We start from the raw sequence: 16,329 nt of genomic DNA, 5'->3' as shown, positions 1-16,329 counted from the left end.
CAATTGTGTCTTTTTCCCTCAAGGCAAGCCTGACCCACCACAAAAGGTTGATGTTCTGGAGATTACTAAGAACAGTGCAACTGTGGGATGGGTGAAACCAATGCGTGATGGTGGGGCTAAAATTGATGGCTACATTATTGATTATCTTGAGCTTCCAATGCCTAAACCTCCCAAGATACCAATGGCGGCTGAAGGTGAGGTTGAGCCTGGCGTAGAGCCGGTGGCTCCACCCCCGCCTGAACCTGTGGTGGAGGAAGAGAAGGAGGAGAAAAAGGAGGAATGGACGCCGTACACAGTCGTAAAAGATTTAAGCATCTCTGTTGCTGGATTAAAGGAGGGAAGAAAATATCGCTTCAGAGTGGCAGCAAAAAATGCCATGGGATCCAGTCTTCCCACAGAGACCAGAGAAGCTTATGAGATCAAGGAGCAGATGTGTAAGTTATTAAATCATATATTACTCAAACATATTTTGAACTACACTTCCAGTAAAAACCTGTTCAATCTTGTTATTTCTTCCCAGTGGAGCCCAAAATCATCATGCCTGAGCTTGTCACTGCAAAGGCAGGAGCAAAACTGAGGGTTGAGGCTCTTGTATCTGGAAAGCCAGCACCAGCATGCCAATGGAAACGGGGAGAAAATAATGTAGTCCCATCAAGCCGTCTTGCTGTGCACAAATCTCAGAACATGTGTGTGCTCATCATTAAGGATGTTTCAAGACAAGACAGTGGTGAATACAGCCTTGTTGCTGAGAACAGCACTGGAAAAGTTGACCAGACTTTGAAAATCATCATCAGAGGTTAGAACTTGTCATTTTCAGCATGACGACCTTCAGTAATAATGCACTATGTGAACATGCAGTTAATTTTTCAACAAACATTCTTATGTCTCAGATATTCCTGGACCACCTGAGCCACCATTTGAGATCAGTGACATAGATTCTGATGCCTGCACACTCTCTTGGAACAAACCAACTGAAGATGGTGGTAGCAATATCACTAATTATGTGGTTGAGAAGTGTGATGTAAGCAGAGGTGACTGGGTTACTGCTCTTTCCAGCTGTGGCAAAGCTGGTTGCAGAATCGGAAAGCTTATTCCTGGAAAGGAATATGTTTTCCGTGTCCATGCTGAGAACAGATTTGGTATTTCAGACCCCCTTACATCTGAAAGGATGGTTGCTAAGTTCCCCTTCGGTGAGTTGAAACGCAAGCATCAGCATCATCTGTCAACATGCAATGGATGATAAAAATGGTGTGGCCTGTTCGTTAGTGTTTAACAATTTAATATTTTTTAGATGTTCCTGGTGAACCTTTGAACTGCCGCATCAACAAGGTGAACAAGGACTGCATGTTTGTGGCATGGGATAAGCCTGAGTCTCATGGTGGCAGTCCAGTTACTGGATACTACATTGAACGCAAAGAGAGGAACAGTCTCCTTTGGGTTAAGGCTAATGATTCTGTTGTTCGCACAACTGAATATCCTTGTGCTGGCCTAATCGAGGGTCTGGAATACACTTTCAGAGTGTCTGCTATAAACCGAGCTGGTCAGGGAAAACCAAGCAAGAAAACTGAGTTTATCACAGCAAGAACGCCTGTTGGTATGGGCATCTAAAATTAAATGAATTCTTAGATATGAATGTCTGCATATTAGATGATTATGTTCCATGTTTTTCTGTTGTTTTATTTTTTTTTTAATTGTAGATGCTCCTGGAAAACCAGAGGTACTTGACATGACTAAGAACTCAGTTACATTGGTTTGGACCAAACCAAAGAATGATGGTGGAAGCAAGATAATTGGATACTATGTTGAAATGATGAGGCTTCCAGGAGACACTTGGGTGCGTTGCAATACAAGTAGTCAAAATGTGCCTCGTGAGGAGTACACTGCAACTGGGTTAGAAGAGGGTGCTAAGTACCAGTTTAGGGTAATTGCCAAGACAGCGGTTAACATTAGCAGGCCGTCTGAAATCACTGATCCGATTCTGGTGTCTGCAGAAAATGGTATGCATTTTTATGTTTTGTAAATGTATTTTAAAATGTTTTCTAAATGGCTGTCAATTGCTATTTGTCTTACTGATTTTCTCTCATGTTTGCTTATCTATAGTACCGCCAAGAATAGAGCTTTCAATACAGATGAAAAATATGTTGCCAGTAAAGGCTGGATCAGATGTGTGCCTTGAAGCTGAAGTTTTTGGCAAACCAATGCCCAAGGTTACATGGAGCAAGAATGGAGAAGTGTTGAAGGCTGACAAAGAATTCAAGATGTCTCAAAAGAGACACCTCTTTTCTCTGAGCCTTGATGCAGTTACCAAACTTCATATGGGAAGTTATGGAATTCTTGCAGTAAATGCTAGTGGTTCTACAACTGCAGAAATGCAACTCAAAGTTTTAGGTGAGCAAAATTATAATTTTATTCCTTAGCTACATTGTCACTAAGATGAGATATAGTATATTTGTGTCTCCTTTTGGCAAAATAATAATCATATATTCCCCTTACACAGATATACCTGGCCCACCAGCCTCTATGAAGTTTGATGAGGTACTTTCAGAGCAGATCAAGTTGAGCTGGGAGGCTCCACTTGCAGATGGTGGTTCTCCAATTACAAATTATGTTGTTGATAAACGTGAGACAAGCAGGGCTAACTGGGCCCAAGTTTCTGCTAAAATCAGTGGTGATACAAAAGAATGTTTAGTGGAGAGACTGATTGAGGGGCACGAATATCAGTTCCGCGTTCGTGCCGAGAACCGCTATGGTACTGGTGATGGCATCATATCGGACCCTGTTGTTGCAAGGAATCCCTTCAGTAAGACCTTGCTATTGGTCTATGTATTTTATTTCTTGGATATACTGTAAATACCGTAAAGCTGCTTTGACACAGTCTGCATTGTAAAAAGCGGTATATAAATAATGGTGACTTGATATATAATTTCTGTGTTGTAATGTACTGTGTTGTAATGTGCTTGTCATTTATAGCTGTTCCTGGAGCATGTGACCCACCGGTCCTTACAAACATCACAAAGGAGCGTATGACTGTAAGCTGGAAGGAACCATCTGATGATGGAAAATCCCCTATTCTTGGATATATAGTTGAGAAATGTGAGACCAAGGAAATTAACTGGACTAAACTGAACAGAAAACCCTTGCTGGAGAGAACACTTGAGGTTGGAGGTCTCTCTGAGGGAGCTCAGTATGAGTTTAGAGTCACTGCTGTTAATAAAGCTGGCCTTGGCAAACCCAGTGAACCATCTAATGCCACATCTGCTCTTGATCCTTTGTGTGAGTATCAGAAGCTGTTTACAGTACAATATCTTGTTTATCTAGGAATATGTGCAAGCATATATGAATACCTCTTAATATTTATTTACAGATCCTCCAGGCCCACCCATTTCTCCCAAAGTTATAGACACGACCAGCAGCACAATTAGACTAACTTGGACTAAGCCTGCAAATGATGGTGGTAGTGAAATTTTGGGATACCTTGTCGAAAGCAAGAGAACTAATACAACAGACTGGATAAGATGCAATGTACCCAAGAACCTTCAGGATACAAATTATGTTGTGACTGGACTCTTGGAGAACTCAGAGTACCAACTCCGTGTTACTGCTGTAAATAAAGTTGGATTCAGCCAGCCTTGTGAATTTCTTGAAAAACATGTTGCCAAGGATGTTTTTGGTAAAAACAAATTTACTAACTTTTAAATAATTAATTACATATTTTGTTAAATCTCCTTTAATTCTGGTCATAAAATACATAATTAAAATATTGTGTAACTAATGCCTGCAATATATGTATTTTTTCTGTTATTCTAGCTGCTCCTGAGGCTGAGCTTGACGCACAGCTGAAGGACACTGTGGTGCTCACGGCTGGCAGTAAAATGAAACTTCATGCCACAATTAAGGGTCGACCAATCCCCAGGGTGACCTGGGCCAAGATGAACACCAACATTAAGGACAGACATGGAATCATAATCAAGACAACAGACACTGATACATTGGTTTATGTTGATAAAGTCAATAGATATGATGCAGGCAAATACATTCTGAATCTTGACAGTGTAAGCGGAATGAAGATGTACACAGTTATTGTCAAGGTCCTTGGTGAGTCCTAAGAGGTCGTTTATATTTAGATATATAGTTTATAGTTTAATTTATATACTGTCGTTTATAGTGTTAATATTTTATTTTAACTAAAGTAATTATATCTCTTTTAACACTAAACAGATACTCCTGGACCTCCACTGAATCTGATGGTAAAAGAGACATCAAAGGACAGTGCCTCCATCCTATGGGATGCACCTCTAATTGATGGTGGAAGTGAGATTACAGGTTACATTGTTGACAAAAGAGATGCAGAAAGGAAAGCATGGTCAAATGTTTCAACCACTTGCACTCAAACATCTTTTAAGATTGATGGTTTAGAGGCTGGAAGATCTTACTGTTTCAGGGTTCTGGCTCAAAATCAGTTTGGCATTGGTGAGCCATGTGAAACTGTGGATGCTGTTAGAGCTTCTGGTGAGTGAAGATAATTTTTGATTATGTAATCTTCAACTGCAGAAATAATTTCAATGTATATTTTATAATAACACTGCTAATATTTATTATTGAATAAACTATATTCCAGAACAACCTGGACCAGTTATGGACTTCAAGACCTTGCTGGTAACCAAGGAATCTTGTACACTTTCCTGGAAAAAGCCCATCAGTGATGGAGGAAGCCGTATCATTGCATATGTGCTAGAGGTCCTTAATGGCGAAGACAAATGGAAGGAGCTTCTTAGATCAAAGAACATGCAATATAGTGCAAAGGACATTACTGAAGGAAGGGAATACAAATACAGAGTTAAAGCAACAAATGATTCTGGTGATGGTCCTGTGAAAGAACTCTCTGTGATTGCTAAAGATGTCAATGGTGAGATTTCTTGCATTTGTATAAAAATGCTCTCTCTGGTATATTGTGTTTTAAATCTGCTCCTTGTTAATTATTTTTCTGTATTATTATAGTTTCTCCAAGCTGTGACTTGCGAGAGTTGCCCAACTTGAACTATATCGCAAAAGAAGGAAGCACCGTTCGTCTCAAGATTCCTATTAGTGGAAAGCCTGTCCCTGTTGTCACATGGAAGAAGGGAGAGGATGAAAATCTCACAGACACAGGAAGAGTGTGTGTAGAATCAACGGCAGTAAACACAACTCTTATGATACGTGACTGCCAAAGGACAGATGCCTCAAAATACACCATCACTCTTCGCAACGCTGCTGGAACAAAAGAATCCACAATTTTTGTCAGAGTTGTTGGAAAACCAGGAATTCCAGCTGCATCAGTAAAGTTCAAGGAAGTGACTGCAGATGGTGCAACCTTAAAGTGGGGTGTTCCTAAAGATGATGGTGGATCAGAAATTACCAACTACATACTTGAGAAACGTGATTCCATTACTAACATGTGGGTTACTGTGTCTTCATCTGTGGACACAAACACTTTCAGAGTGACTGGTCTCCATGAGGGAACTGAGTACATCTTTAGGGTTAGTGCAGAAAACAAATATGGAATTGGTGAGGGCCTCAAATCAGAGCCTATGGTTGCCAAGCATCCATTCAGTGAGTGGATTTTTAATAATTTATTGTCAATATAGTTTAGATACTATAGGCAATATCAAAGTGTGAAAATCTCACTTTTTACTCATGATTACGTCATCAGATGTTCCAGATGAAGGAAGGGAATACAAATACAGAGTTAAAGCAACAAATGATTCTGGTGATGGTCCTGTGAAAGAACTCTCTGTGATTGCTAAAGATGTCAATGGTGAGATTTCTTGCATTTGTATAAAAATGCTCTCTCTGGTATATTGTGTTTTAAATCTGCTCCTTGTTAATTATTTTTCTGTATTATTATAGTTTCTCCAAGCTGTGACTTGCGAGAGTTGCCCAACTTGAACTATATCGCAAAAGAAGGAAGCACCGTTCGTCTCAAGATTCCTATTAGTGGAAAGCCTGTCCCTGTTGTCACATGGAAGAAGGGAGAGGATGAAAATCTCACAGACACAGGAAGAGTGTGTGTAGAATCAACGGCAGTAAACACAACTCTTATGATACGTGACTGCCAAAGGACAGATGCCTCAAAATACACCATCACTCTTCGCAACGCTGCTGGAACAAAAGAATCCACAATTTTTGTCAGAGTTGTTGGAAAACCAGGAATTCCAGCTGCATCAGTAAAGTTCAAGGAAGTGACTGCAGATGGTGCAACCTTAAAGTGGGGTGTTCCTAAAGATGATGGTGGATCAGAAATTACCAACTACATACTTGAGAAACGTGATTCCATTACTAACATGTGGGTTACTGTGTCTTCATCTGTGGACACAAACACTTTCAGAGTGACTGGTCTCCATGAGGGAACTGAGTACATCTTTAGGGTTAGTGCAGAAAACAAATATGGAATTGGTGAGGGCCTCAAATCAGAGCCTATGGTTGCCAAGCATCCATTCAGTGAGTGGATTTTTAATAATTTATTGTCAATATAGTTTAGATACTATAGGCAATATCAAAGTGTGAAAATCTCACTTTTTACTCATGATTACGTCATCAGATGTTCCAGATTCACCTCCACCCCCTCAAGTTATGAGTATGTATCATGATTCAGCAACACTTGCATGGTTTGATCCAAGGAAAACCGGAGGCTCACCAATCACAGGTACAGAAATAATTAAATATACGGCAATAACCTTTTCATCAAGACATTCTGATTTTGCTTTTTTCATTAAAATATAGTTAGGAGTGAAACAATACCACAACAATTGGATATATCAACAGTATTTTTATTTAATTATTTTATACTTCATTCTTTATTATTGTTATTATTTATTTTATTTTTTTTGGTTACAGGTTATCATGTTGAATTCAAGGAAAGAAACAGCATGTTATGGAAAAGAGCAAACCCAAGTGCTTTGAAGATGAGAGATTTCAAAGTGACAGGCTTAACAGAGGGTCTAGAATATGAGTTCAGAGTTATGGCTATTAATCTGGCTGGTGTTGGTAGACCAAGTCCTGCCACTGAGCCAATGGTTGCCTTGGATGCAATTGGTAAGTAAAGCTTATTTCAAATGCTTGAGTCGTATATAATCCCCCATTATACACCCTACTTTGAGTAAGGTTAATTTTTAATAAATGAATATTGTTCAATATAGATGCACCTGGCAAACCTGATGTGATTAGCATCACTAGAAGCACTGTAACACTTCAGTGGACTGAGCCTCAATACGATGGTGGACACAGGCTTACAGGCTACATTGTTGAGAGACGTGATCTCCCAGCAAAGGTCTGGGTAAAGGCTAATACAATAAATGTTGTGGACTGTGCATATACTGTAGCAGACTTGCAAGAGGGTTGCAAGTATGAATTTAGAATCAGGGCAAAGAATGCAGCGGGAGCAATAAGTCCACCCTCTGAACAAACTGATACCCTTGTGTGCATGGATGAATATGGTAAGACTAAATTACACTTTCTATTTCATACATCTTAAGTAAATGTAGTACCATGTCATCTAACCTAGGAAATTGTTGTGCTGATTAGTTTATTATTTTGCAGCGGCACCAACCATTATAATTGATCCAACAGTCAAGGAGGGGCTAACTGTCAAAGCTGGAGATACTATTGTAATTACTGCAACAAGCATTCTGGGCAAACCTCAGCCAACCTCTGTGTGGTCAAAGGGTGGAAAGTATTTCAAGCCATCAGATGTGTGCCAAATAGAAACTACACCTTCTTCTTCTACTCTTTCTATCAAATATGCAAGTAGGAAAGATTCAGGAGAGTACACAATTACAGCAAGTAACCCATTTGGTGTGAAAGAAGAAAATGTGAAAGTAAAAATTTTAGATGTTCCTGGTCCACCAGAGCCAGTTGAAGCAAGTGGAATTTCATCTGAAAAGGTCACTTTGACATGGACATCACCTCATGAGGATGGGGGATCTCCAATTAAATACTATACTTTGGAGAAAAGAGAAACAAGCCGTCTCCTTTGGACCATTCTTGCTGAAAAGGTTATTGACTGCCACTTTGTTGCCAATAAGCTTATCCAGGGAAATGAGTACATCTTCAGAGTTTCTGCTGTCAACAGTTCTGGAGCTGGTGATGCTTCCCATTCTGAACCAGTGAAAATGGTGGATAGCTATGGTATGTTTAAAAAAAAAACTCACTCTCTCATATTATTTACATACTGTTCTTTTGTGTGATGCTGCATAGCTGGATATGTATATGCAATAAGATTCTCAAGAGACATATTACTTATTTCAGGTCCCCCTGGTCCACCAGCTAAACCAGAAGTTGAAAATGTTGGAGGAAATTCTGTTACCATTGCTTGGAAAAGACCAGCTGATGATGGTGGAAGTGATATAATGGGCTATATGGTTGAAAGGAAAGAAAAGGAGGGCATGAGATGGACCCGAGCATCAAAGAAAACAATTGCTGAACTCCACTTTGAAGTGAAAGGGCTAAAAGAGGGAGTTGAATATGAATTCAGAGTAACTGCTGAGAATAAGGTTGGTTTTGGTGAGCCAAGTGAACCTTCAATGCCAGTGAGGACAAAGCTTGTTGCAGGTAAGTAAAGTGATTATTTAATATTTGATATGATAGCAAAGATGGTACTAACATATATGCTATCAATTTTCAGATGTACCTAGTCCTCCAGTCAACCCAAGGGTCACTGACACAACAAAAACCACAGCTGAATTGCACTGGGGCAAACCACTTAGTGATGGTGGCATGGAAGTCACAGGATACCTTGTTGAGCACAAAAAGGAGGGAGAAGAAGAATGGGTGAAAGATACAGCTACCCCGTTGAGGATCACTGAGTTTGTTGTCCCCAATTTGCAAGCTGGAACAAAGTATAATTTCAGAATTTGTGCAATGAATGCAATGGGTGTTAGTGAACCAGCACAAACAAAGGATCATGTTGAAATTGTGGAATGTGAAGAAATCCCTGATTTAGAACTAGATATAGAACTCCGAAGAACGTTAGTTGTTAGGGCAGGTGCCTCTATTCGTATTTTTATTCCTATTAAAGGACGCCCAACCCCTACAGTGACTTGGACAAAAGAGGACTCATCATTGAAAACTCGTGCAATCATCGACAATACTGAATCCTATACCCTGTTGGTCATTCCCGACTGTAATAGACGCGATGCAGGGAAATATGATTTAACATTAGAGAATGCTGCTGGAAAGAAGACTGCTTCTGTGGTTGTAAGGGTTTTGGACTCCCCTGGTCCTCCTCTTAATCTGAAACCCAAAGCAATTGACAAAGAGAATATCACATTGGAATGGGAAATGCCTCTTATTGATGGAGGTGCTAAAATTACTAATTACATCATTGAGAAGAGAGAGTCTACTCGCAAGGCATATGCTGCTGTGATCACACAATGTGATACATGCTCCATCAGAGTTCCTGATCTGGCAGAGGGTTTGGAATATTATTTCAGAGTTTATGCTGAAAATGAGTATGGCATTGGTGAAGCAGCTGAAACCCCAGACCCAATCAGAGTATCTCAAGCACCAACTCCACCAGAAAATGTCACTTTTACTGATGTCACGAAGAACTCAGTTAGTCTTGTATGGACTAAACCAAAACATGATGGTGGAAGTAGGGTTACTGGGTATGTAATTGAAGCACAAAAGAAAGGAACAGACCAGTGGGCCCATGTGACAACTGTGAAAACTTTGGACTTTACTGTAAAAAATCTTAATGAAAATGAAGAGTACATATTCCGTATAATGGCAGTGAACAGTTCTGGGCGAAGTCGTCCTCGTGTAAGCAAGCCTGTAGTTATCAAAGAACAAAGTTCAGAACCAGAATTTGATCTCCGTGGTGTGTGTCAGAAGACAGTTATTGCCAAGGCTGGCGATGATATAAAGATTGAGGTGCCCGTTTCTGGACGTCCTAAGCCTACACTTTCTTGGCAGAAAGACAATCAAGCCCTCAAATTAACACAAAGGACAATGATTAAAAATACCTCTACCTCAACTATCTTGATCATAAATGAATGTTTAAGGAGTGACTGTGGAATATACTCAATGACAGGAAAGAACATCGTTGGCTCGGTTACAGATAGCATCACAGTAAAAGTGCATGATGTGCCTGGACCACCAAAGGGACCAATTAAACTGGACAAAATATCTCGTACTTTTATTGAGTTCTCATGGGAAGCTCCTGAAAATGATGGAGGTGTACCAATCAATAACTATATAGTAGAAATAAGGGAAACTACTAGCCAGACATGGGTAGAACTCTCCTCATTGATTATTCGTACAACATTTAAAGCAACTCGTTTAACAACAGGAACTGAATATCAATTCCGCATCAAGGCTAAAAACAGATATGGGACAGGGCCTCCATTAACATCAGAGGCAGTGGTTGCTGCATATCCATTTAAGGTACCTGGGCCACCTGGAACACCCAAAGTTGTCGCTTTCAATAAAGATACAATGACAATTGGTTGGAATGAGCCTGTTTCTGATGGTGGAAGTGAGGTCATTGGTTACCATGTTGAAAGGAAAGAGAGGAACAGTATTGTTTGGCACAGAATTAGCAAGGCACTTGTGATTGGAAATCTGTTCAAATCCACAGGACTAGAGGATGGTGTGGCATATGAGTTCCGTGTGATTGCTGAAAACATAGCTGGAATTGGAAAACCAAGCAAAGCTTCTGAACCAATGCTTGCTCTTGATCCAGTGGATCCACCTGGTCAACCTGTCCCAATCCATATGTCCAAAAATGCCATCACTATTCAGTGGACAAAGCCAGAGTATGATGGTGGATTCAAGATTACTGGCTATACTGTGGAAAAGAGAGATCTTCCAGCTGGGCGCTGGATAAGAGCTAACTTTACAAATATCATTGAAACCACTTTCACTATAAGTGGTCTAACACAAGATGAATCTTATGAATTCCGTGTACTTGCAAGAAATTCAGCTGGTGCGGTAAGTAACCCATCAGACCCATCAGATCCAATTATTTGCAAAGATGACATTGAAGAACCAAGGATTATGGTTGATGCTAAATTTAAAGATATTGTCCTTGTCAAAGCCGGAGAGGTGTTCAGACTTGAAGCTGATGTTGCAGGCCAGCCATTACCATCTATGGTTTGGTCGAAAGATGGAAAAGATGTTGAAAACACAGCCAAACTACAGATTAAAATGACAGAACTTACAGCAGTCTTGATCAACAAGGATTCTGTCAGAAGTGATGGTGGTGAATTTATTTTGACAGCAACAAATGTTGGTGGCTTTGCTAAGCATGTTTTCAATGTAAAGGTTCTTGATAGACCAGGACCACCTAAGGGACCTCTGACATTTTCTGATATTACAGCTGAAAAATGTGTGCTAACATGGAATCCACCTGCAGATGATGGCGGTGCAAACATCCAACATTATGTTATTGAAAAACGTGAGTCAAGCAGACTTGCTTGGACAAATGTGGCATCTGAATTGCAGGTTAATCAGTACCAAGTGACAAAGTTGCTCAAAGGAAATGAATACATTTTCAGAGTTATGGCTGTTAACAAGTATGGTGTTGGAGAACCTCTTGAGTCTGAAGCAATAATTGCAGATAATCCATATGTACGACCAGATCCTCCACAAACACCTGAGATAACAGCGGTAACCAAGGATTCAGTAGTCCTCTGTTGGGGTGCACCTGCTAGCAATGGTGGAAGTGAAATCACCAACTATCGTATTGAGAAAAGAGACAGGATTAGTTTGCGTTGGGTAAAATGCAACAAGAGGAATGTTACTGACTTGCATTTCAAGGTTACTGCTCTTGTTCCAGGCCATGAATATGAGTTCAGAGTTTTTGCTGAAAATGCAGCAGGAATAAGTGAACCAAGTCCTTCATCACCATTTGTCAAGGCCACAGATACTCTTTTCAAACCAGGTCCCCCTGGCAACCCAAGAATCCTGGACACAACAAATTCTTCAATCACGCTTGCATGGAACAAACCAGTTTATGATGGTGGTTCTGAAATTACTGGCTATATTCTTGAGACCTGTCTCCCAGGAACTGAAGAGGAAGAATGGACAATTGTCTCCCCTAAAGATGGTGTAAAGGGGACATCATTTACAATTACAAATCTAAAAGAAAATCAGGAATACAAAATTAATGTGTCCGCTGTAAATTGTGAGGGTATTGGAGAAGCAGCACCTGTACCAGGTTCACCTAAAGCAGAGGAACGACTCATACCACCAGAGGCTGACCTTGATGCTGAACTTCGTAAGATAGTGAACATCAGAGCATGCAATACACTAAGACTTTTTGTGCCAATTAGAGGTAGACCAACACCAGAGGCCAAATGGTCAAGAGAGAATGATGAACCTTTAGACAGAGCTACAATTGAAACAACGTCATCTTTTACATCACTGGTTATTGACAATGTGAATAGATTTGACAGTGGCAAATACAATTTGACTGTAGAAAACAACTCTGGAGCAAAGACAGTCTCTGTAATAGTTAGAGTTCTAGATACACCTGGAGCACCACAAAACCTAAAAATAAGCCAGGTCACTAAAGAATCTGTTTCACTTGTTTGGGATCCTCCACTTAATGATGGTGGCACAAAAATTAAGAATTATATTGTTGAGAAGCGTGAGGCTACAAGAAAGGCATATGCTACAGTAAATGCCAATTGTCACAAAACTACTTACACAGTTGACCAGCTCCAAGAAGGATGCAACTACTATTTCAGAGTTCTGGCAGAAAATGAGTATGGCATTGGTCTCCCTATGGAGACTGGTGAATCTGTTAAAGTGTCTGAGAAGCCACTTCCCCCTGGCAAGATTGCACTTCAGGATGTCACAAAGACAAGCGTGACATTATCATGGGAAAAGCCTGAACATGACGGAGGAAGCAGAGTGGTTGCATATGTTGTAGAGATGCAGAGCAAAGGGAATGAAAAATGGACACAAGCTGTGATTGTCAAGGTACCTGAAGCAGTTATTACTGGGCTTGTACCTGGTGAAGAGTATATGTTCCGTGTTTCTGCAAGGAATGAAAAGGGAACCAGTGATCCTCGTCAAATTGGTGTGCCTGTGATTGCCAAAGACCTTGTAATTGCTCCATCTGCTAAGATGTTGTTCTCCACATTCAGTGTCCTGGCAGGAGAAGATTTGACAATTGATATTCCATATAATGCTCGTCCCAAAGCTACCATTTCATGGCTAAAGGAAGCAGTTCCACTTAAACGAACAACCAGAGTTAACTTTTCCTCTATGGATACACAGCTGAATTTAGTAATCAAAGAGGCCTGTAGAGATGATGTTGGCCAGTATAGTATTAAACTATCAAATACAGCTGGTGAGACAAAAGTAGACATTAGAATTGTAGTTCTTGACAAACCTGGTCCACCAACAGGCCCTGTTAAAGTTGATGAAGTAACATCTGACAGTGTTACCATTTCTTGGCAGCCACCAGAGCATGACGGAGGCTGCACCATTAATAACTATATAGTAGAAAAGAGGGACACATCCACAACTAATTGGCAGATTGTAGCAGCAAATCTAGCAAGAACTCAAATTAAGGCAGGAAGACTGAAGACAGGCTCTGAATATCAATTCAGAATTGCAGCAGAGAACAGATATGGCAAAAGCCCTCTGCTTGTGTCTGAATGTGTGGTTGCACAGTACCCGTACAAACTACCGGGCCCTCCTGGAACACCTTTCTTGCAGTCTTCCACAAAATATAGTATGGTGATAGTGTGGAATGAACCTGTCATCGATGGTGGAAGCACAATCTTAGGGTATCACCTTGAGCGAAAAGAGAGAAATAGCATTCTTTGGATGAAACTAAACAAAAGCATAATTCAAGACACAACATTCAAGACAACAGGTCTTGAAGAAGGCATGGAATATGAATTCAGAGTTTATGCTGAAAACATTGTTGGCATTGGGAAGGCTAGTAAGATCTCAGAGGGCTATACTGCCAGAGATCCTTGTGATCCTCCTGGAACACCAGAAGCAGTTAGAATCACAAAAAATTATATTACAATTGAATGGACCAAGCCAGAGTATGATGGTGGAAGCAAAGTCACTGGATATATTGTAGAAAAGAAGGAATTGCCTGCAGGACGCTGGATGAAAGCAAACTTCACCAATATAATAGAGACTGAGTATACTGCAACAGGTCTTACCGAGGATGAGAAATATGAGTTCCGTGTCATTGCAAGAAATGCTGCTGGAGTTTTCAGTGATCCATCATATAGTACTGGACCTATCATGGCAAAGGATGAGATTGAACCACCACGTATCAGCATAGATCCAGAGTACACTCAAACAATTGTTGTAAATGCAGGGGACAACTTCAAGATTGATGCAGATATTCATGGAAAACCAACACCATCAATCTGTTGGATGAAGGGTGAGCAGGAACTTGGAAACACCATATCTCGTGAAATTAAAAGCACAGATAGCTATACCTGTTTGACTGTAAAGGAGGCCAAACTTGCTGATGGAGGTCAATATACTCTACATCTGCAAAATCCAGGAGGAGAAAAGACTGTACAAGTCGATATTTGTGTCCTTGATAAGCCTGGGCCACCAGAGGGACCCATCTCTATTACAGGTGTAACCAGTGAACAATGCTGCCTTTCTTGGAAACCACCTAAACAAGACGGGGGCAGCAAGATTACTCATTATATTGTTGAAAAAAGAGAGACTAGCAGACTACTTTGGACAGTTGTTGAACCCAAAGTCCAAGTTCTAAACCTTAAAATAATGAAACTACTAGAAGGAAATGAATATATTTTCAGAGTTTTACCAGTAAACAAATTTGGTGTTGGTGAGCCCCTCCAATCAAGTGCAGGTGTTATCAAGAATCCATTTACACCTCCAGATGCACCAAAAGGAGTGGAAGTATCTAATGTCAAGAAAAATTCAATGATCATAACCTGGGAGGCCCCAACAAATGATGGAGGTACTCCTATCACTGGTTATATTATTGAGAAACGTGACAAGGAAGGCATTAGATGGACCAGATGCAACATGAAAACAGTTACTAACCTCACATTTAAAGTTACTGGACTCCTGGAGAACCACCTCTACGAATTTAGAGTTTCTGCTGAGAATGCTGCTGGAGTTAGTGAGGCAAGTTCTGCAACTGTATTCTATAAAGCCCTGGATCCTGTATTCAAGCCAGGTCCACCACATAATCCAAAAGTGTTAGACATGACCAAATCATCTGTTGTACTTGCATGGGGAAAGCCTATTTATGATGGTGGCTGTGAAATCCAGGGATATATTGTTGAAGCATGTGAAGCAAAAGCAGCCATAGAGGAGATACAGACTCCAGGAGAAGAAGGAAAGGCAGCTGCAGATGAATGGACAATCTGCACTCCACCAACAGGTGTTAAACTGACACGCTTTAATGTGGAAAATCTGAAAGAAAAGCAGGAATATAAATTCAGGGTTTGTGCAGTTAACAAGGTTGGTGTTGGGGAGCATGCTGATGTTGCAGGGTCCATACTGCCAGAGGACAAAACTGAGGAACCGGATCTTGATATTGATGCAGAGTTTAGAAAGGTTGTACGTATTAAAGCTGGAGGTTCTCTTAGAATGTTCATCCCTTTCAAAGGAAGACCAGCACCACAAATCAAATGGGAAAAAGATGGTGGGCAGATTAAGGAAACAGCACAGACTGAGACCAGCAGCAGTCACACTTCTCTTGTGATTGATAAAGTCAACAGGGCAGACAGTGGTAAATACACTGTTACTGCAGAAAACTCTGCTGGTGCAAAATCTGAAACAATTATTGTGAAAGTCCTTGACACACCAAGCGCTCCTCTCAACTTCAAAGTTAAAGAAATTACAAAAGAATCTGTTACTCTTACATGGGAGCCTCCCATTTTAGATGGAGGAGCAAAGATCAAAAATTACATTGTTGAAAAACGTGAGAGCACAAGAAAAACATTTTCTGCTGTTGTCACAAACTGCCACAAACTCTCTTGGAAAGTTGAACCACTTCAAGAAGGCTGCAGTTACTATTTTAGAGTGCTTGCAGAAAATGAACATGGCATAGGGCTACCTGCCGATATCACAGATCCTTTGAAGGTTTCAGAGGTGCCACAATGTCCTGGAAAATTAAGTGTTGTAGATGTTACTAAAACAAGTGTGTCTCTTTCTTGGGAAAAGCCTATTCATGATGGTGGCAGTAGAATTCTTCAATACCTTGTTGAAATGCAGGTCAAGGGTAATGATAAATGGTCTGGATGTGCCAATGTAAAAACACTGGAAGCTGTAATCAGTAATTTGAACCCTGGCGAAGAGTACACTTTCAGAGTAATTGCTATCAATGAAAAA

The 16,329-nt window shown here is 40.4% G+C and overlaps 1 protein-coding gene across 1 annotated transcript in view; it reads left to right on the top strand.

Moving 5' to 3' along the window:
* The window catches only part of LOC107698997 (titin-like), a 137,585-nt gene that overhangs the window by 87,591 nt on the left and 33,665 nt on the right, over positions 1 to 16,329 (top strand). The window contains 19 exon segments of the mRNA XM_016500136.1: positions 24 to 434; positions 521 to 796; positions 891 to 1,190; positions 1,292 to 1,594; positions 1,698 to 1,997; positions 2,101 to 2,388; positions 2,498 to 2,800; positions 2,971 to 3,273; positions 3,365 to 3,670; positions 3,808 to 4,095; positions 4,219 to 4,509; positions 4,619 to 4,906; positions 4,999 to 5,589; positions 6,578 to 6,682; positions 6,874 to 7,071; positions 7,176 to 7,472; positions 7,576 to 8,163; positions 8,284 to 8,586; positions 8,660 to 16,329. The exon segment at positions 8,660 to 16,329 is cut by the window's right edge and continues 6,255 nt beyond it. Coding sequence (XP_016355622.1) covers positions 24 to 434; positions 521 to 796; positions 891 to 1,190; positions 1,292 to 1,594; positions 1,698 to 1,997; positions 2,101 to 2,388; positions 2,498 to 2,800; positions 2,971 to 3,273; positions 3,365 to 3,670; positions 3,808 to 4,095; positions 4,219 to 4,509; positions 4,619 to 4,906; positions 4,999 to 5,589; positions 6,578 to 6,682; positions 6,874 to 7,071; positions 7,176 to 7,472; positions 7,576 to 8,163; positions 8,284 to 8,586; positions 8,660 to 16,329 — 13,409 coding nt within the window.

Source organism: Sinocyclocheilus anshuiensis, unplaced genomic scaffold (assembly GCF_001515605.1).
Source record: "Sinocyclocheilus anshuiensis isolate Anshui unplaced genomic scaffold, SAMN03320099.WGS_v1.1 scaffold18, whole genome shotgun sequence".
NCBI classification, from domain to species: domain Eukaryota; kingdom Metazoa; phylum Chordata; class Actinopteri; order Cypriniformes; family Cyprinidae; genus Sinocyclocheilus; species Sinocyclocheilus anshuiensis.
Note: the sequence above shows the minus strand (reverse complement) of the source record. Positions and strands in the feature narration are given on the sequence as shown.